At 51.7% G+C, this 22,243-nt stretch overlaps 1 protein-coding gene across 1 annotated transcript in view; it reads left to right on the top strand.

Annotated features, from left to right (window-relative positions):
• The first annotated feature begins 965 nt into the window (after positions 1-965).
• Positions 966-22,243, top strand: part of LOC144736540 (uncharacterized) — a 48,534-nt gene continuing 27,256 nt past the window's right edge. The window contains exons 1-17 of the mRNA XM_078619088.1: positions 966-2,473; positions 3,047-3,100; positions 3,801-3,854; positions 5,259-5,312; positions 6,059-6,112; positions 7,497-7,550; positions 10,215-10,322; positions 11,488-11,541; positions 13,226-13,333; positions 14,006-14,059; positions 16,576-16,629; positions 16,763-16,819; positions 18,056-18,109; positions 18,749-18,802; positions 19,500-19,553; positions 20,442-20,495; positions 21,563-21,670. Coding sequence (XP_078475214.1) covers positions 2,381-2,473; positions 3,047-3,100; positions 3,801-3,854; positions 5,259-5,312; positions 6,059-6,112; positions 7,497-7,550; positions 10,215-10,322; positions 11,488-11,541; positions 13,226-13,333; positions 14,006-14,059; positions 16,576-16,629; positions 16,763-16,819; positions 18,056-18,109; positions 18,749-18,802; positions 19,500-19,553; positions 20,442-20,495; positions 21,563-21,670 — 1,122 coding nt within the window. The 5' untranslated portion in view covers positions 966-2,380. The remainder of the gene's footprint in view (positions 2,474-3,046; positions 3,101-3,800; positions 3,855-5,258; positions 5,313-6,058; positions 6,113-7,496; positions 7,551-10,214; positions 10,323-11,487; positions 11,542-13,225; positions 13,334-14,005; positions 14,060-16,575; positions 16,630-16,762; positions 16,820-18,055; positions 18,110-18,748; positions 18,803-19,499; positions 19,554-20,441; positions 20,496-21,562; positions 21,671-22,243) is intronic.

Here is a 22,243-nt window from a genome sequence, read left to right as displayed (position 1 = left end):
AGTGAGTGTGTGACTGACTGTGTGAGTGAGTGGGTGTGTGACTGTGTGAATGAGTGACTGACTGTGTGCATGAGTGAGTGTGTGACTGACTGTGTGAGTGACTGTGTGACTGAGTTACTGAACCGCCGCGTGTTGGATCACGCCCTCGGCAGTGACTGGCTCATCCCTTCTGACGTGGCCGCTGTGAGAGTGCCCATCCTGTGCCTACCGTGACGGTCTCCCTGCGAACTCATTTCCACCCCCAGGGCCTGCAGGGAGATAGAGGCCCTCCAGGGATGTCGGGAATTAAAGGCAAGAGGGTGAGTTGTAACGATTAACGTTTAACCAACGTTCAAACAACGTCGGGTGCCCAGCGGTAGCCGCGTTCGCCGCCCGTTGCCGGAGCTCGCGGTTCGAATCCGGAAGGCCCTCCCGGTAAATACCTTCGCCTGACGAGATGTTAACTACCTCGCCTGGTGCACAGGAGGTCGTGGGTTCGATCCCGACCCTGACGCCTGCTGCTGTATATTTGGAGTATGCGGTGTCTCTCTCCAGGTCCTCCGGGTTTTCCCCTCCATATTTAGAGTGTTTGGTTGATAACAATGTCCGCATGGTAAAATATCGACAGGTGTCTTCATAATAATCTTTGATTTTCACGAAGCGCCTTTCATAACGACATTTTAAAGCACTGCACGCACAAAGACCCCCCCCCCCCCCCGTGTAGCCTTTAACAGACTGGAGGGGCAAGTGCTGTTAGCGAGCATCTATGAAAGCCGAAACGGTACACGAGGGGGTGGGTGGCCAGCACCACGCCCGGCCGCCTTTGTCTCCCCAGTGGCGATGTTTGCACACCGCACCAGGTACCAATTGGAGGCTGCGTCGACCTAGGGTAGGCCCAAGACAGTTTAAAACAATCGTCCCCGGTGTTGTCCGTGAGCGGCGAATCGAGCCCGGGTCGCCGGCTTCGTAGCGCAGCGCAGCGCTAACCGCTGCGCCACCGCTCCCCGCAGCGCGCAACACGTGCGGGAGAGAAAGGATTGAGCCGGAGAACACGGCACACGTCGTCTGCTTCAAGACGCCCTGTGGCATCGCTCTCAAGGAGCGGAAGCCACCCCCCTACCGCGCCGTGTTTGCTTGGGAGAACGCAACTGTCCACGTTCGCGCCCCGCTGTTGTGAGGCTACCACAGCCTGCGCCCGGGAGAACGCAGCGGGAGCGATGATCGCCCGTCGTCACGCAGGGACAGCTGCTACTGGGGGTGCCCCTAGGCTAGACCACAGCAGTAGCAGCAGCGACATCGCCTCCCCTACCAACAGACTAACACACAGGGGCAGCTGCTAACAGGGGTGCCCCTAGGCTCGACCGCAGCAGCACTTTGCCAGAACGTATCCACTCCCAGTTTTATCTCCCCCCAGGGAGCCAGGGGTGATGATGGGCTTCAAGGCGATGCTGGGTCTCAAGGCATCAAGGTAACGGTTCCCCGTCGCTTGCCCGCGCGCACCCTCCCGAAACTGCGCGCTCGTGAATTTGTGATGAAATGCATTGGGCTCTCCGTACCCGCGTGTAACGTGGGGGGTCAGGGTGACTCAAGTGGGGGTGTGGTGCGTGCGGTCCGTTTGACGGGAGTGCGAAGTTCAATCTGGAAGCGAGACGCTCGGTAATTTGTGTCTCTGGCCTCTTCAGGGTCCGCCGGGTGACGTTGGGATTCTGGGAGGACCTGGAGACATCGTAAGCGCGGATTTAAAAAAACTCTCGAACCCGTGGCGTTTGCTCGCGCGACGTGCTCGTCACGAATGAACCACGCAATACCCCCCCTGCTGGATCTGATTTAGGAGCTATGAGCCATCATCACGCTACACCATGGTCATCATCGCAGCAGCAGCGGCGGCAGCGGCGGCCTTTGGCTGGCCGACAAACGAAGGCGGTGGTCACCGCATCATCATCGCCGTCATCCCGGCGCGAGGCGCTTTCAGATGCGCTTCTGCAGCCGTCTGGAACGTTTCTTCCGCCGATATTAGGAAGGAACTGAGAGCTACGGTGCACTTTAAAATCGTCGTCGTCGTCTAGATTGGCAAACTCATTTCGCTCGAACTGATTTTGTGTTTAGTTTGTTGTCCTTCCCCCGCTACGTACGGTGCAAAAGAAGTTCAATACACATACTACCCATAGACTCAACACTGCCCATAGACTCAAAACTGCCCATAGACTCAACACTGCCCATAGACTCAACACGACCCACAGACTCAACACTACCCATAGACTCAACACTGCCCATAGACTCAATCACTATCCCATAGACTCAACACTGCCCATAGACTCAACACTGCCCATAGACTCAACACTGCCCATAGACTCAACACTCTTTTGTATGTGTGTGTGTGCGTACGTGTGTGTGCTTGTGTATGTGTGTATGTGTGCGTGTGTGCTCGCGTGTGTGTTTACCTTTACAGGGCATGATGGGAGAATTCGGCGACAAGGGGGAGCAAGGATTTCTCGTGAGTCCTACATCGCGACCAACTTTCTTTGGACATTCGCAGAGAACGGCCCGCGTAAGCGGATATCATAGACCTACCTCTGAGATTCCTTCTGCTCATTCAAGTGACTCTCTGTTGCACACAGAAAGGCCCGCGGAAGCGGATTTCACACAACTAGCTCTGAGATCTCCTTCTTCAAGTAAATATTGGTTTGACAGTCAAACACATTTTTAAAATTCTCACAGCTGAAATATATCAAAATCAAGTATAAAATCAAGGTTAATGTGTGCGTGTCTCTGTGCGTATTAATTATGGGGAGCGGGAATGTAGTGGCTAGCGTTGCGCACTATAATCCTAGTTCGATCCCCGCTCACGACCAATCAACGGTGGCGATTATATCTGAACCGTTGCCGGGCCTCCCCTAGGTCGACTCGGCCTAAAAAAATTGTTACCTCGCCCGCCGGCGTGTTCACACCAGCACTTGCCCCCCAGGAGTCTGCGATGGCTGTACTGGGTGGTGGTGGGGGTGGCGGGGGGGTTCTGGAAGGGGGACGTCTTTGTCTTCTTTTGTATTAATTGCGTCTCGATTAGCAGGGTCTCCCAGGGCCTCCTGGTCCCCCTGGAGCGAAAGGGACCCCAGGAATGCCGGTAATTAACGTCGGAGATCCCCCCCCCCTCTTTTAATACTACACATATCCCCCCGCCTCCGTACTCACATGCACACACACGCACACACGCACACACACGCACGCACACACGCACACACGCACACGCGCACGCACACACACACGCGCACGCACACACGCACACGCACACACACACGCACACACACACACGCACGCACGTCACCCGTCATTATCAACAGCCTTCGTCACACTTCTCGGCCTGTTTCCCCGCGCCTGGTCTACAGGAGGTCGTGGGTTCGATCCCGACCCTGACGCCTGCTGCTGTATATTTGGAGTTTTCGTGTCTCTCTCTCTCTCATCATCATCACGTTGGCTAGGAGATGTTAACGACCTCGCCTGGTGTACAGGAGGTCGTGGGTTTGATCCAGACCCTGACGGCTGCTGCTGTATATTAGGAGTTTGCGTCTCTCTCTCTGGTAAAGGAGGTTCCAATGGTGTAAATGCTTATCCCGAGCTCTCCTACTCTGATGGTGCATTGTCTTTGAGTTGTGCGCCTTTTGGCGTCATCTGGTCCAACACCAAATGAGGTTCCAATGGGGAGAACATTCAAATAGTTCGGTGTATCCTTCGTCAATTGTTTTTGTGCGCCGCGCGCTTACGACGACGCGAGCCGCTGTCGACCGCCGCGGTCGATCGGCCTAACCCCGGCCCCTCTCCTGCAGGGTCACCGCGGGCCCACGGGGGAGATCGGAGCGCCGGGCGACGTGGGGCCAACGGTGAGACCCCCGCCGCCCCCCCCCCCTGCCCTTCCCGGCACCCCTTTGCTCCCCCCTCCCCCCGTCTCTCTCCGCTGCCTTCTCCCCAGAACCGCGTCTTTACCCCCCCCACCTATACCTCTACCTCTGGACCTCGGGACTCGAGTGATCGGTCGGCTTGGGAATGGAGAGGGGGGCAGGGGCAGAGGTCGACCTCGGAGGAGGTGGATTCACGACATCAAGAAACACCGCTGGCCTTACGTACTAACGTACTTACGCACTCACGCACTAACGCACTCACGCAATCACGCACTGATGCACTAACGCACTCACGCACTAACGCTCTAAAGCACTCACGCACTCACGCACTCACGCACTCACGCACTCACGCACAAACGCACTAACTCAGCTACGGGAGGCAGCGAGCGGAGGTCTGGCCGGTGCTAACCCCACGGCGCGTCGGGTGACGAGGGGTGACGCGCAAACTTCTTCCGTTTTTTGTTTCTTTCATTCCTGCCCCATTGGCGGTCTCGTCATGGAGCGTCGGCCGCTACGTGCAGACTCGCAGCAGCGGCGGGTTCATGGCTATGGCGTCAGAACAAAGACGGTCGCCGCATCGCACGGTGGCTAGGAGATGTTAACTACCTCGCCTGGTGTACAGGAGGTCGTGGGTTCGATGCAGACCCTGACACCTGCTGTATATTTGGAGTTTGCGTGTCTCTCTCTCTCATCATCATCACGGTGGCTAGGAGATGTTAACTACCTCGCCTGGTGTACAGGAGGTCGTGGGTTCGATGCAGACCCTGACACCTGCTGTATATTTGGAGTTTGCGTGTCTCTCTCTCTCATCATCATCACGGTGGCTAGGAGATGTTAACTACCTCGCCTGGTGTACAGGTCGTGGGTTCGATGCAGACCCTGACACCTGCTGCTGTATATTTGGAGTTTGCGTGTCTCTCTCTCATCATCATCACGGTGGCTAGGAGATGTTAACTACCTCGCCTGGTGTGACGGAGGTTCGTGGGTTCGATCCCGACCCTGACGCCTGCTGCTGTATATTTGTTCGGAGCGGTGGCGCAGCGGTTCACGCGCCACGCTCACGAACCCGGCAACCCGAGATCGAATCCCTCTCGCGGCCAACACCCGGTGACGATTATCTGAACCGGTCCTGGGCTTCCCCTAGGTCGACTCAGCCTCAAATGAGTACCTGGTGCGGTGTGTAAACATCGCCACTGGGGAGACAAAGGCGGCCGGCCGTGGCGCTGGCCACCCACCCCCTCGTGTGCCTCAGTGCCGGTAGCCTTCGTAGGTGCTGCTCGCTAACAGCACTTGCCCCAGTGGCCTGTCAAAGGCTAGCCGGGGGACCTTTGTCTTTGTCTAGGTCGTGCCAATCGTCCCTGATGTCTCACGAAGCTCTTTCCCCAGGGATTGCAAGGAGTCCTGGGCTACAGAGGGACCCCTGGCGACAAAGGAGACAAGGTAATTGTCACCGAGTTCATATTCGATGCGGCCCGATGCAGTTTGGAGCACTTGTTGCGCGTGATGGGGGCCTCGCCCATCCGAGCAGTATGCAGGCTGAACCTCACTTAGCTTCCCCGGCCTGACCGCCTTTCTCGTTGTTGTGCTGTACTTCTATGCCGGCCCGGTCAGACAACTCGCGCTCTTCTACCGGAGTTCTCAAGTGTCGCGAGTTGGTGGACTCACATCATCCAATTTGTTCGTGCGCTCAATTTGGCCAAATTCCCACGATGAGAATTTCAACTATTGGTTTGGCTCTCATTGCGACGGACATCACATGGCAGAGCGGGTTTATAATGTGCGACGATTTGCTGTGTGGACCAGAGCATCGCTTGAAGACGAAGGGATTTCAGAGGTAGCTCTGTCATATCCACTTCCACGAGCCGTTCTGTGTGCACTAGAGCGTCACTCGAATAAGAAGAAGGGGATTTCAGAGGTAGTTCTGTCATATCCGCTTCTGCGATCTACTCAGGGTGATGCACTACTCTCCGGGAGTCCTTCACCTCGTGATGCGAAGCCGAGGGCACACGTGTGATGAAGTGATAAACATCAGCACCGGGGAGACAAAGGCGGCCGGGCGTGGTGCTAGCCAGCCGCCTCCTCGTGCACCGTGCCGGCCTCCATAGGTGCTACTCGCGCGAACGGCACTTGCCCCGACAAGTCTGTTGAAGGCTACGCGGGGGATCTTTGTCTTTGCTTGTACCCAGGGATACACCGGAGGTCCGGGCGTTCCAGGCGAGGCAGGGCTGATGGGACTACGGGTGAGTGGGAACGCCGTCTGGAGAGACGAGAGGCTGATAGCAGAAGGCCCTGGGTTCAACTACCGACTCGGGCTCCTTTCTGAGTGGAGTTTGCATGATCTCCCCCTCGATTTAAAGCTTTCGTGACTGCAGGCATTCATCTTCTTGGTTCTTTCGGTAAAGTCGCGTAGAAGGGAAGTAATCAAATAATAAAAATAAAACATAATAAAATAATTATCACGACGTTTCAGACGCTATCGCCTCGGCAGACCTGTTCTTCACCTGAGGACGGCTGCTTGCATTGTGGCCAAAACGTCGTGAGAATTATTGTATTATGTTTTATTTTTATTATTTTATTACTTCCCTTCTACGTGACTTTACCGAAAGAACCAAGAAGATGATCTCCCCCTGTTCTACAGAGTGAGTGGAGTTGCACAAAACTGAGTTGCACTCAACGGAGTCTATGGGCAGTGTTGAGTCTATGGGCAGTGTTGAGTCTATGGGCAGTGTTGAGTCTATGGGTAGTGTTGAGTCTATGGGTAGTGTTGAGTCTATGGGCAGTGTTGAGTCTATGGGCAGTGTTGAGTCTATGGGTAGTGTTGAGTCTATGGGCAGTGTTTAGTCTATGGGCAGTGTTGAGTCTATGGGCAGTGTTGAGTCTATGGGCAGTGTTGAGTCTATGGGCAGTGTTGAGTCAATGGGCAGTGTTGAGTCTATGGGTAGTGTTGAGTCTATGGGCAGTGTTGAGTCTATGGGCAGTGTTGAGTCTATGGGCAGTGTTGAGTCTATGGGCAGTGTTGAGTCTATGGGCAGTGTTGAGTCTATGGGCAGTGTTGAGTCTATGGGTAGTGTTGAGTCTATGGGCAGTGTTGAGTCTATGGGTAGTGCTGAGTCTATGGGCAGTGTTGAGTCTATGGGTAGTGTTGAGTCTATGGGTAGTGTTGAGTCTATGGGCAGTGTTGAGTCTATGGGCAGTGTTGAGTCTATGGGCAGTGTTGAGTCTATGGGCAGTGTTGAGTCTATGGGTAGTGTTGAATCTATGGGCAGTGTTGAGCCTATGGGTAGTGTTGAGTCTATGGGTAGTGTTGAGTCTATGGGCAGTGTTGAGTCTATGGGTAGTGTTGAGTCTATGGGTAGTGTTGAGTCTATGGGTAGTGTTGAGTCAATGGACTGTGTCAATCTACGGGCAGTGTGTACGTGTGTTGAACGTCTTTCGCACCGTGCGTAGCCGACTCCGCTAATCGTAGTTGCGTCCGGGGGGGTGGGGGGGGAGCAAAGTCAACAACAACACCAACAACACCAACAACAACACCAACAACACCAACAACAACACCAACAACACCAACAACAACACCAACAAGCGTCGTGCCGCTCTGCCATCTGTGCGGCTTCCGTTGTCCCGCAGGGAGAAGTTGGCTCCGGCGGCGAGGAGGGGTCGGGCGGAAACGACGGACTCAAGGTTTGCTTCCTGGAATCACGCTGCAGCCACCACCACCGTCACCACCGTCACCGCCACCAACACCACCGCCACCACCGTCACCACTGCCACCACCACCACCACCACCACCACCGCCACCACCACTACCATCACCACCACCACCGTCACCGCCACCACCACCGTCACCATCACCACCACCACTACCGTCACCACCACCACTACCGTCACCACCACCACCGTCACCACCACCGTCACCGCCACCACCACCACCACCACCGTCACCACCACCACCACAGTCACCGTCACCACCACCACCACCACCGTCACCACCACCACCACCGTCACCATCACCACCACCACCGTCACCACCACCGCCACCGTCACCACCGTCACCACCACCACCACCGCCGTCACCGCCACCACCACCGTCACCGTCACCACCACCACTACCGTCACCACCACCACCACCGTCACCGCCACCACCACAGTCACCGTCACCACCACCACCGTCACCACCACCGTCACCGCCACCACCACCACCACCACCGTCACCACCACCACCACAGTCACCGTCACCACCGCCACCGTCACCACCACCACCACCACCGTCACCACCGTCACCACCACCACCACCACAGTCACCGTCACCACCGCCACCGTCACCACCACCACCACCGTCACCACCGTCACCACCACCACCACCACCGTCACCACCACCGTCACCACCGTCACCGCGCGGTTTCGCCGGCTCCGGTTTTGACGTCGGTGGCGGTCGACGTGACCGTTTGCCGCTCCGACTAATTTTTTGTTGTTATTGTTGTTGTTCAATTTTGACTTAAAACTTTCGTGACTGCAGCAGGAATTCAGATTCTTGGTTCTTTCGGTGAAGTCACGTAGATAGAAAATTTAATAGAAATTATACATTTAAAGTAATTAAAGTTGTAATAAAAAATAATAATAAAGGGGGGGTGGGGCGGAGGGAGTGTGGATGGTGGAGTGGGCAGGAGGGGGAGTGGGGAGGGGGGGAATGGGGAGGGGGGGGGGGAGTGGGGAGGTGGGGGTGGGGAGGGGGGAGTGGGGAAGGGGGGGGAGTGGGAGGGGGGGAGTGGGGCGGGGGGAGTGGGGTAGGGAGGTGGGGGGGGAGTGGGGAGGGGGGGGAGTGGGGGAGTGGGGAGGTGGGGGTGGGGAGGGGGGGGAGTGGAGAGGGGGGGAGTGGGGAGGGGGTGGAGTGGGGAGGGGAGGGGTGGGGAGGGGGGGAGTGGGGAAGTGGGGGTGGGGAGGGGGGGGGAGTGGGGAGTGGGAAGGGGGGGAGTGGGGAGGGGGGGTGAGTGGGCAGTGGGGAGGGGGGAGTGGGGAGGGGGGTGGGGAGGGGGGTGAGGGGAGGGAGTGGGGGGTGGGGAGGGGGGTGGGGAGGGGGGTGAGGGGAGGGAGGGGGGAGTGGGGAGGGGGGGTTTATCTCTGGGAAAGAATCGGAGAATCCTGGAGGCAACCCGCGCGGATCAGGGGGAGAGAGCCCACAAAGACAAAGCCCCCACCCGTGGAGCCAGACCACCAGCCCGTCGGGGGCAAGTGCCGTTAGCGAGGAGCAGCACCCTAACGTGAAGGCCTGCACGGCACTCGTGAAGGCCTGACTAGCACCACGCCCCGGTCGTCTTCGCTTCCCCGGTGGCGATGTTCGCTGCGAAACTCATTTGAGGCTGAGTCGACCTAGGAGGGAGGGAGAGGAGGGGGTGAGTGGGAGCGCCAGGACCGGTTTGGATAAATCGTCGTCTGCGTTGGTGATCGCGAGCTGGAATCGATCTGGGGGCCGTAGCCGGGGGGGGGGGGGGTCACGCAGAGTTGTGGGTCACGCTGGTCCACTCTGCTCACGTTTCCATGTCCTTGATGGCCAACAGAGGGTTCCGGGCAGAGGTCGCAAACGGGTTTTGATTCCTTACCCGTACCCGGCCGCACCAGGGTCGCAAACGGGTACCCGTACCCTACCCGTACCCGGCCGGGTACGGGTAGGGTACAGGTATCGGGTACCTGATTGCGACCTCTGGGATGAAGCCATCTTGCAGGCGCGGGTGGGTTGATTCTAGGAACTTGAATTGTGAGAAGAGACAAGACGTTGGGAAATGAGTGAAAAACGGTGACTCACAAGTGACTCACGGCCTACCCGTACCCGGCCGCACCAGGGTCGCAAACGGGTACCCGGCCGGGTACGGTTAGCCGGGTATCGGGTAGGATACGGGTATCGGGTACCCGGTTGCGACCTCTGGTCCCGGGTCACGAGGCTGGATATTTCCGCGGCAGTCGTCTTCCAAAAAAAGTGAGGAAGGAGGAAAACGAAAAATGCTTGGAAGCTCCGCCTGATGTTTTTTTATCGGTTTCGTTTCATGCGGATTTGTAGGAGCGCGTTTGGCAGGCCGGGTTTCTCGTGAAACCTCGATCGGGTGTTTTTGTTGTTGTTGTTGTTTTTGTTGTTTTTGTTGTTTTTGCGACGGACGCGGACTTTCCCCGCGCGGCCGGCAACCATCGACGGACCACGGCACGAACTCGGCCAAAGCTGCTTTTGCATCGGCTGCGCAGTGAAACGTGCAAACGGCGGAGCGCGTATGAGCAGGCGACGGCTTTCGGACGGGATGTGACCCCTCTCAGCTCTCCCTCCCCTTCCCCGCGTGAATCCTCCCCGTGTCGCCCTAGGGAGACAAGGGTGACCCGGGTCCGGACGGGGAGAGTGGAGAGAGGGCGGAGGTCGGGTCAAAGGGCAGTGACGGCCCCATCGGTGACTCGGGCATCGTGGGCGTCAGGGTCAGTGTGTGGCCTCTCTCTCTCTACAAAGACAAAGATCCTACACCCCCCGTGTAGCCTTAAGGGACTGCTGGGGCAAGTGCTGTTAGCGGAGGCACGGCGCACTTGGGGGTGGGTGGCCAGCACCACGCCAGATGCACGAAGACAAAGATTTAATTCTAGATTTGAAGCTTTCGTGACTGCAAGGATTCATATACTCTTAGGTTTTTTCGGTAAAGTCACGTAGGTAAAAAAAATTAAATTAAAATTTATAAAAGTAATAATAGAAACAAATGAAATGATATTAATAATAGGAACACAATATTTTATTAATAATAGAAACAAAATAAAATATTTTATTTTTTAATTTTGTTTATAATATTACTTTTATTAATTTGAATTGTATTTTTTGCTTTTACTACCCCGGCTTCGCCCGGGACTTGGATTCACCACGCACGGCCGCCTTTGTCTCTCCAGTGGCGATGTTCACACACCGCAGCAGTTACTCGTTTAAGGCAGAGTCGACCTAGGGGAGGCCCAGGAGCGGTTAAAATAATCGTCACCGGTGGTGGCCGTGAGTGGGAATCGAACTCAGGGCGCTGGGTTCGTAGCGCGGTGCGCTACCCGCTACACTACAATGCGTGACGCTTCCACGTGCGCGGGTCACGTGACAGATGTGACGTCACAGCTCATTTGCCGTGTAAAAAATCTATGCATATTGAGCTCCCCCCCCCCCACCCCCAAAAAATAAAAAGTGTATTTTTATAATTTTTGCATGGTGTACAGTCTGGAAAGTACCCACATGGCAAATGTCAAGTTTGTTGCATGTCGGGAAGTACGCTTAACATATTGAACAGACACATAATCACAACTTTGCCTTTTATATATATACATGGAGATAACCCTGTGAGCCACGCGGCTCTTGACTCGGGTGCAACCGCAACAAAAACAAAAACGCGAACAAGAAACATCTTAAAGTGACTGCACGCAACAGAAAAATCCTGTTGCTGATGAGCATGCATCTGTTGTTCCTGCTGCTGTTGCTGCTGCTCATGATGATGATGCTGCTACTAAGGCTGCTGATGATGATGCTGCTGCTGATGCAGATGATGATGATGATGGTATTGACGCGTTTGTTGTTGCTGCTGCTGCTGCTGCTGTCGATGATGATCTCATTTTGTCGCAGGGTTTGGAGGGGAAGATTGGCAAACCTGGAGAGAGAGGAAAAATTGGACGGAAGGTACAACTAAAACATGTTTTTATTTTGCCAGGTGAGGCCAGCTGAGCTATGTAGCTCTTTTTCAGAAGTGCCCTGGCTACAAATAATAGCTCAGCAAAGACGCTTATCACGTGGTAATTGTTTTTGCAGTAGCCAAACACTTTGAACGCGCGACGTTGATTCTCAATGCGGAGGGAAAAACCGGAGGACCCGGAGAAAAATCCACGCGACCACGGGGGAGAGAGAGACACGCAAACTCCAAATATGCAGCAGCAGGCGTCAGGGTTGGGATTGAACCCACGACCTCCTGCACACCAGGCGAGGTAGTTAACATCTCCTAGCCACCGTGATGATGATGAGAGAGAGAGAGACACGCAAACTCCAAATATACACCAGGCGTCAGGGTTGGGATTGAACCCACGACCTCCTGCACACCAGGCGAGGTAGTTAACATCTCCTAGCCACCGTGATGATGATGAGAGAGAGACACGCAAACTCCAAATATACAGCAGCAGGCGTCAGGGTTGGGATTGAACCCACGATCTCCTGCACACCAGGCGAGGTAGTTAACATCTCATAGCCACCGTGATGATGATGAGAGAGAGAGACACGCAAACTCCAAATATACAGCAGCAGGCGTCAGCGTTGGGATTGAACCCACGACCTCCTGCACACCATGCGAGGTAGTTAACATCTCCTAGCCACAGTGATGACGATGAGAGAGAGAGACACGCAAACTTCAAATATACACCAGGCGTCAGGGTCGGGATTGAACCCACGACCTCCTGCACACCAGGCGAGGTAGTTAACATCTCCTAGCCACCGTGATGATGATGATGAGAGAGAGAGACACGCAAACTCCAAATATACACCAGGCGTCAGGGTTGGGATTGAACCCACGACCTCCTGCACACCAGGCGAGGTAGTTAACATCTCCTAGCCACCGTGATGATGATGAGAGAGAGAGACACGCAAACTCCAAATATACACCAGGCGTCAGGGTTGGGATTGAACCCACGACCTCCTGCACACCAGGCGAGGTAGTTAACATATCCTAGCCACCGTGATGATGATGAGAGAGAGAGAGACACGCAAACTCCAAATATACACCAGGCGTCAGGGTCGGGATTGAACCCACGACCTCCTCTACACCAGGGGAGGTAGTTAACATCTCCTAGCCACCGTGATGATGATGAGAGAGAGAGAGACACGCAAACTCCAAATATACACCAGGCGTCAGGGTTGGGATTGAACCCACGACCTCCTGCACACCAGGCGAGGTAGTTAACATCTCCTAGCCACCGTGATGATGATGAGAGAGAGAGAGACACGCAAACTCCAAATATACAGCAGCAGGCGTCAGGGTTGGGATTGAACCCACGACCTCCTGCACACCAGGCGAGGTAGTTAACCTTCCGCCGCCAACACACGCTCACGTGAAGCTCGCAGCCAGCGGTCCGAGCGAGAGAATTTTATTGTTTAATATTTTTGTTATTTTATTTTTTTCCCTTCTACGTGACTTTACCGAAAGAACCAAGAATATGAATTCCTTATTGTTTGTTAGTCTATTGTTGTTTGTGTCTCATTGTTCTTAGCTATTGTCTATTGTTCCGCCGTTTATTGTTGTTCGTGATTGTTTGTTGATTTGCCATTTGTTGTTTGTTGTTGTTGCTGCTGTTGTTGTTGTTGTTGTGTTTCTTACCAGGGTGACAAGGGCCAGCTGGGCCCCGTGGGGGAGCAGGGCACCACGGGCCTCGTCGGGAAGGATGGAGACACAGGGATCAAGGGCGTTCGCGGCAGCAGAGGCCCAATGGTTAATTTTAATCATTATAATTCGTTATTATTATTGATTATTATTCATTATTATTTATTATTCATTATTATTTGTTATTATTTCTTATTATTCATTATTATTATTATTCATTATTAATCTTTATTTTCTTTATTTATTATGCAATAGTATTATTATTTATTTATTCTTATTCATTATTATTCATTTTTATTCATTGTTATTGATTATTATTTATTATGCATTATTATTTATTGCTATGTATTATTATTATTTCTTATTATTTATTATTATTATTTATTATTGCACTCTGTTACCCAGGAAAGCCTCATTGATCTCTGTCTGGATGTCTCTGTCTCTGATCTCTATATGGTTATCTCTGCTCTTATCTCTAGCTGGCTGTCTCTGATCTGATCTATATCTGGCTTTCCCTGCTCTGATCTGTCTTGGCTCATATCACTGCACCTATTTTGTTACGTATTTGTGCCCTTTCGTCAGCATCGTGACCCAGGTCGCCCTCGCGAACCGTTCTCCCTCCCATCCCGGTCTCACCTGGACACACAGACTCACCTTTCGGCGCCCTGAGCGAGCGGACGTCGTCGCGGGCTGCATGACCCGCCGTGACTCGGGAAAACACCGGATCGGACTCGCCCCGCCGCATGTTGGTTATTCATTCTTGTATTTGTCGCCTCCCAGGGTACACCGGGACGAATGGGAGTCCACGGCGAATCGGGCATCCCGGGGAACTCGGTGAGTGTCCGCGATAAACGTCAAAAAATTATAAAGTAAAACCTTGGATTGCGAGCATAATTCGTTCCGGAAACAAGCTTGTAATCCAAAACTCTCGTGTATCAGTTGTGATCACGTGACGCTCGGCAGGCAAAGCATTACTGCTCGTATTGCAAGACCTCACTCGTTTATCAAGTTAATATTTAATTTTTTTTAAATTGCTCGTCTTGCAAAACACTCGCAGACCAAGTTACTCGCAATCCAAGGTTTTTACTGTATATATGTTTAGGGGGTTTCATATAAATGTTGTGTCGTTAACCCACCACCACCACCTGACACGACCAGCCAATCGGTAAGGTTGTCTACGCCGCGTAAGCAAAAACGTGCCAATTGGCTGCTACCTTCAGCCCAACCGGATTGTGTGTTGGAGAGTAAATCGAAACAAACGATTGCAAATTTGAGAACCGTAAGGTGATTGCATCCAGCATCATCAGGCGATTTTACTCTCCCGGCACATGACCGGTTGAGTGCCGAACTAGCATCTAATTCTAGATTTGAAGCTTTCGTGACTGCAAGGATTCATATTCTTAGGTTTTTTCGGTAAAGTCACGTAGGTAAAAAATTAAAATTAAAATTAATAAAAGTAAAATAAAAATAAAAATCACGACGTTTCGGAGGCAACACAGGTAAGTACTCGATAAAGCTGTCGTGCTGTGACGGTTCCACCTGAAGACGGAAGCTTGTGTTGCCTCCGAAACGTCGTGATTTTTTTATTTTATTTTTATTTTACTTTCAATAATTTTGATTTTAATTTTTTACCTACGTGACTTTGATAATTGTTTTTTTACCCTTCTATCTGGCAACAAAACTGACACCTTTTTTTACAAGGAGTCATGTTTACATAGACCACAATACCTGCAGTCATAATGCAAATTAAAAATATAACTCTGATAATGTGCACTGTCATTGAAGTTGATTGGTCCGCACCCGAGACAGCTTTCCTTAGAGCCTAGTCTCACATGGGTCTTTACCGAAAAAACCTAAGAATATAGCATCTACTTGGCACGTTTTTGTTGACGTCACACAAACCTTACTGGATTGGCTGTGCCGGGTGGCGGCGGTGGCGGGTTTAGCGACACATTTATATTTACACGGTCTCACCCAACTAACCTCCGTTATGGATAATTTTGGTCGCCCTACTACGCGTTAGACTGACCTCCCATGTATTTCGCGAGCGAGGAAAGGTAAAGACATTTTATTTTTTAATAATCTTGACATACATTCATAGTCGTATCCATGTGCACTCTGGGACCTTTTTTGCCAGTATCAATGAATGAAAAATAATAGATTTTCACCCTTTCCGGCAATAAAACAGCTGTTAAGGTCTTCTTGTTTCTTTCGGTAAAGTCACGTAGAATGGAAATAATAAAATAATAAAAATAAAACATAATTAAATAATTCTCACGACGTTGCGGCCACAACACAAGCAGCCGTCCTCAGGTGAAGAACAGGTCTGTCGGAAAGACAGCGTTTTATTTTCATTTTATTATTTCCCTTCTACGTGACTTTACCGAAAGAACCAAGAAGATGAATTCCTGCAGTCACGAAAGCTTTAAAAACAAGAAATCATGTTACCGCATTAACTCACACACGCAGTGATTGTGGTGAACATGTAAACACACACGTGGCTCTGATACTAATGTGTGAGTCATTGTCTTTGAGGCTGATTGGCCTACACCTGAGCCAGCAGCGGGCTTCTTCTTGGCCTAGTCTCACCACCAGTGTCAGGCCGGAAAACAGCAAAAGGCGACCAGGACAAGGGCAATGCCACGCGTATCAGAGCGTTTAAAACTCGTAGTGATCAGCTACGAAATGGGACCTTTTTGCCAGGTGTCAAAGTATGAAAAAATAAGAACACGTTTTAACCCTTTGTGGCAATAAATCAGCTGTACGTTCAAACACCAAATGGAGACATTTTTCAAGGAATCAAGTCTGCATTAAGCCCACACGCCTTGTGGCGATGTTCTCCGGTCTGACGCTGGTGGTGAGACTGGGCCATAAAGAAGGCTGCTGCTGGCTCTGTTGTAGGCCAATCGGTGTCGGAGACGGTGCATCACACATTAGTATCAGAGCCGTGTTTGTGTGTGTATGTTCACCACCATCACTGTGTGTGTGTGGTTAATGCAGTAACTTTATTCCTTGCGAAAGATTTCTATTTGTTGTTTGAGCATCTTCACACCACCCTCCTCCCCTATATGCTTGGTTCTTTCGGTAAAGCCACGTAGAAGGAAAATAATAAAATAATACAAATACAACTATATTTATTTCCCTTCTACGTGACTTTACCGATAGAACCAAGAATATGAATCCCTGCAGTCACGAAAGCTTTAAATGGAACCCCCCCCTGTTTTATTGCCAGAAAGGGTAAAACCTATTCTTATTTTTGTTTTATTTCTGTACACTTTGTTGGCGGTGTTGTTGTTGTTGTTGTTATTGTTGTTGTTATTGTTGTTGTTATTGTTGTTGTTGTTATTCAGGGGCACAAGGGCCCTCTGGGCCCAAGAGGAATATCTGGGCCCAAAGGTGAAAAGGTGAGATGCATTTTTTTTTTGGAGTTTGTGATATTTTTGCCTTGAAGTTTTCGTGACCGGATCCGTGTGTGTGTTGGTGGTCCAGTAATGAAAAAAAATTTTTTTTAATCCGTCACGCTTTTTTGGCTTGCAGGGAGAGCAAGGGGAAGACTGGAAGGGGGAAGGGCCCACCGGACCGCCCGGCGAGAGAGTGAGTGCAGTGCAGCCACATCGCCCAACGCTCTCGGGGGCCCCCATACCAAACAAACTAAAGTTCAAGTTCAAGTTATTTGATTTGGTATAGCCCTGTGAGCCATTCGGCTTTTGAATCGGGTGCAACCGCAACAAACAAAAAACAAAAACATGAACAAGAAAACATCTTAAAGTGAATATGTGACTGAGTGCAAACAGAAATCCAAGAAAAGACAGCAAAACATTGCAGAAAAAAAATCACCGTACACCAACGCTGTGTGCAAAAATCCCTGTGGGATGCAAGTCAAACAACCAACAACAACCACAAGACAACTTAGATTAAGGCCATCAGTCTAACTCTGTACTACAACAAGCAAACATGGCTAAACCAATATACTTTTCGAAATCACCAAAATAAAGCCATGAAAGCAATGAAACACTGACACACAGATCAGAGATTCTAGATTTGAAGCTTTCGTGACTGCAAGGATTAATAATCTTCGGTTATTTTTTCAGTAAAGTCACTTAGGTGAAAAAATAAAATTAAAATTAATGAAAGTAATAATAGAAATAAAATAATAAATCACGACGTTTCAGAGGCAACACAAGTCTCCGTCAACAGGTGGGACCGTACACACTGCAACAGGTACTCATTTGAGGCTGGGTCGACCTAGAGGAGGCCCAGGACCGGTTTAGATAATCGTCACTGGTGTTGGTCGTGAGCGGGAATCGAATTCGGGTGAGCGGGAATCGAATTCGGGTCACCGGGTTCGTAGCGCAGCGTAGCGCTAACCACTACACCCACCGCTCCACACCATCACCACAGACACATACGAAAGAGTCAGATTATACATATATACACAGACATTATTACTGATGAGACAGATTACACCAATGACAATGTAGATGATGATGAGGATGAATATAATGATAATGTTTAAAATGATGATGGTGGTGATATGAAGGTGATTATTGGGGAGGGATGATGATGATATTTAAGATTATGATGATGGTGATGGTGTAATGAAGGTGATTGTGAGGATGGATAATGATGATATTTAAGATCATGATGATGATGGTCTAATGAAAGTGATTAAGAGGATGGATAAAAATCATATTTAAGATCATGATGGTGACGACGATAATGAGCATAAGCAATTAGGATTATTAATGTTTATTCGTGATACCAACGCTAATTATTACCAATGCCCCGGTATTATGAGTGATGACACTGGACGGGGTGTTTGTGTTTAAGGGGCCCCAAGGCAGCCCTGGAGAGAAGGGGCTCTCGGGAGATCAGGGATATCCGGTCAGTGATGGAGACATGACTCATATGTCTGCCTACATCCCATTGATGGACACTGACCCACAGACTCAACACTGACCCATAGACTCAACACTGACCCACAGACTCAACACTGACACACAGACTCAACACTGACCCATAGACTCAACACTGACTCACAGACTCAACACTGACCCACAGACTCAACACTGACACACAGACTCAACACTGACTCACAGACTCAACACTGACCCATAGACTCAACGCTCACCAACGTGAAGTCACTTTATTCCCTGGTTCACTCGGTTTGGGTGCCACGTTCACCTCTCACCGCACAGGGACATCTGCCATTGGGGGTGCCCTTGGCCACACTGAGGCACGACGATGACGGCAGTGATGACGACGATGACAATGATGATGACGATGATGACAATGATGATGACAATGATGATGACGATAATGACGACGATAATGACGACGATGATGACGACGACGATGATGACGACGATGATGATGACGATGATGATGACGATAATGACGACGATGATGACGACGATGATGACGATGATGATGACGATGATGATGACGATAATGACGACGATGATGATGATGACGATGATGATGACGACAATGATGACGACAATGATTACGTTTCCTTCCTAGGGTCTGGTTGGCATTCTTGGCTCAAGAGGCCAAGAAGGGCAACAGGGAACCCCTGTAAGTATGATTCTTATTCTTGTTGCTCCGTAATAGTAAACAACATGACGGTAGTACAGCAAGTTGGTTGATTTTCATCTGTACGGGGATCGAGTATGCGTGTATGTTTGTTGAACTTATTTCGAACCATACGCAGTCAACTTTGCTAATCGGAGGTGCAGTGTTGAGTCTATGGGTAATGTAGAGTCTATGGGCAGTGTTGAGTCTATCGGGAGTGTTGAGTCTATGGGCAGTGTTGAGTCTATGGGCAGTGTTGAGTCTATGGGTAGTGTTGAGTCTATGGGCAGTGTTGAGTCTATGGGCAGTGTTGAGTCTATGGGCAGTGTTGAGTATATGGGCAGTGTTGAGTCTATGGGCAGTGTTGAGTCTATGGGCAGTGTTGAGTCTATGGGTAGTGTTGAGTCTATGGGCAGTGTTGAGTCTATGGGTAGTGTTGAGTCTATGGGCAGTGTTGAGTCTATGGGTAGTGTTGAGTCTATGGGCAGTGTTGAGTCTATGGGCAGTGTTGAGTCTATGGATGCCCATAGACTCAACACTGCACCATCGATCAGCGTGGTGGGCTAAGTACGTCCCTGCTGTCTCACGCCTCGTTTGGCGTGGACGCCGCCGCTGTGCGAAACCCAGCGAACATTTTTATAGTCGTGAAACTCATTATTATTATCATTATTTCGTTTTTTCCACGACATTTTCTTCGTAGGGCAACGCAGGCCCCCCTGGAATCAATGGTGCTAAAGGAGCCAAAGGCTACAAGGTGAGAGCACCACGTGGTTCATTCCGTGTCCCACCAGTAGGAGCATCGCGGTTTGCTATGAGATGTTGACTACCTCGCCTGGTGTGTAGGAGGTTGTGGGTTCGATCCCGACCCTGACGCCTGCTGCTGTGTATTTGGAGTTTGCGTGTCTCTCTCTCTCATCATCATCACGGTGGCTAGGAGATGTTAACTACCTCGCCTGGCACACAGGAGGTCGTGGGTTCCATCCCGACCCTGACGCCTGCTTAATATTTGGAGTTTGCGTGTCTCTCTCCCTGTGGTGAGATGTTAACTACCTCGCCTGGTATGCGGGAGGTCGTGGATTGGATCCCGACCCTGACACTGGCTGTTAATGCATACATATATATTTATAGATATATCTATTTACCAGCAAAATGTTACACTGCTCGACAACACACAACCGGTTAGTGCTGTCCTAGTATCGAATTGTCAATGTTGTCGTATTGGTTTACTCTCCAACCAACAACCGGTTAGTGCTGTACTTGTAACGGTACGGGTACCCGTTCCCTACCTGTACTCTACCCGCAATGAGTGACAAACGGTGACTCACCAGTGACTCACGGCCTACCCGTACCCGGCCGCACCAGGGTCGCAAACGGCTACCCGTACTGGGCCGGGTACGGGTAGCCGGGTATAGGGTAGGGTACGGGTATCGGGTACCCGGTTGCGACCTCTGGCCTGGTGCAGCGGGTGTGGAGTTAACATCGAACGCCGGTGAGACAAAGGGCGGCCGGGCGTGGTTACTGGCCACCCGACCGGCTCGTGCGCCTTGCCGGCCTCCGCACAGGTGCTCGCGAACAGCACTTGCCCCGACAGTCTGTTAAGGCTACATGGCGGGGCTGGGTGGGCATCTTTGTCTTTGTGCAGGGACAGGCAGGGAAGTCTGGAGCAGTCGGTGCACGGGGAAACCCAGGTCTTCCAGTAGGTGAAATACTGACCAACCACGCACACGCGCACGTCTACTCCTTCGCCCCGGATCGCTCCACCCATTCACTCATTCGTTTATTCGTTCGGCCACTCGGCCGTTCGGTCGCCCGCGCGTCCTTCACCCGTTGTCGGTGAGCGATTCAAGTCGCTCGTTTATTCGACGCGCGAGCTCATTCCGTGACTCATTCGTCCAGTCGCCTCTTTAAATTCGTCGTTCCTTCGGTTATCGTATTCATTCAGTCACTCATCCACCTGTGAACTTATAAATTCAGTGACTCATTCACCCACCCACTCATTCAATGAGCCTCTCTCTCTCTCTCTTTCGCACATTCGCTCGCTCATTCCTTCCCGACTCCGGTTCACGCAGTTTTAAGGAAGCTCGGAGGTAGCTCTGTGGTGTCCACTTTCCCGGGGAGGCCGGCTCCGTACCACGGAGGGCCCCGGCCGCTCTGCGAGGTTTCCGAACGAATTTTTCGTTCTCACGTTGCGACGTTGATCGCACGCAGTCGGGATGAAGTTGATGACAATTATATCATCGGCAACATGAAAATCTTTGACAAACTAAAAAAGCCCTTGAAGCTAACCATGCGGCAGCCGCTTCCGACATCTTCCTTTCAGACATTTCCCGTGACCCCTGTGATCTCTGTGACTTGCATGAGCACCTTGACTTCCATGACCCGTGACCTCCGTGATCATATTGTGACCCCCGTGACCTCCATGACTCTCATGACCCCCGTGAACCCCATAATCACCGTGACCCCAGTGACCACCACGTGACCTTCTTGACCCCGATAACCACCATGACCCCAGTGATCAGCGCGGACCCCAGTAACCTCCTTGACATCGTGACCCCCCCCAGTGACCTGTGACCCCCGTTAACCACATGACCCCCGTGACCTTCTTGACCCCCAGTAACTACCTCGTGTCCTCCGTCACCCCCGTTGACCACGTGACCCCCGCGACCTCCTTGACCCACAGTGACCACCGCGTGTCCCACGTGACCTCTGTTGACCCCCCGTGACCCCCGTAGCGTTTCCCACGAGCGTGCCGTTGTGTTGCAGGGGGTCATGGGGCCTCCCGGGCCGAAGGGCGTGGGGGGCCAGGAGGGGGCGGCCGGGGACTACGGAGCGGATGGCATCACCGGGGAGAACGGCCAGCCTGGCTCTCCCGTAAGGCCACCATCATCGTCATCATCGTCGTCGTCGGCATTGTCATCATTGTCGTCGTCGTCGTCGTCGTCGTCATCGTCGTCATCGTCATTACCGTCATTGTCGTCACTGTCATTATCATCATCGTCGTCATTGTCATCGTCATCGTCGTCATCGTCGTCGTCACTGTCATGATCGTCGTCATTGTCATCGTCGTCATCGTCGTCACCGTCATCGTCGTCACCGTCATTATGGTCGTCATCGTCATTGTCATCATCGTCGTCACCGTCATCATCGTCACCGTCATTATCATCATCGTCGTTACCATCATCGTCGTCGTCACTGTCATCGTCATCGTCATCGTCGTCATTGTCATTATCATCATCGTCGTCATTGTCATCGTCGTCATCGTCGTCATTGTCATCGTCATCATCGTCGTCACCGTCATCATCGTCGTCATTGTCATCATCATCATCATCGTCGTCACCGTCATCATCGTCGTCATTGTCATCGTCGTCACCGTCATAGTCGTCACCGTCAATATCGTCATCGTCGTCATTGTCGTCATCATCGTCATCGTCATTGTCGTCATCG

This window comes from Lampetra planeri, chromosome 61 (assembly GCF_965212315.1).
Source record: "Lampetra planeri chromosome 61, kcLamPlan1.2.h2, whole genome shotgun sequence".
NCBI lineage: Eukaryota > Metazoa > Chordata > Hyperoartia > Petromyzontiformes > Petromyzontidae > Lampetra > Lampetra planeri.
Note: the sequence above shows the minus strand (reverse complement) of the source record. Positions and strands in the feature narration are given on the sequence as shown.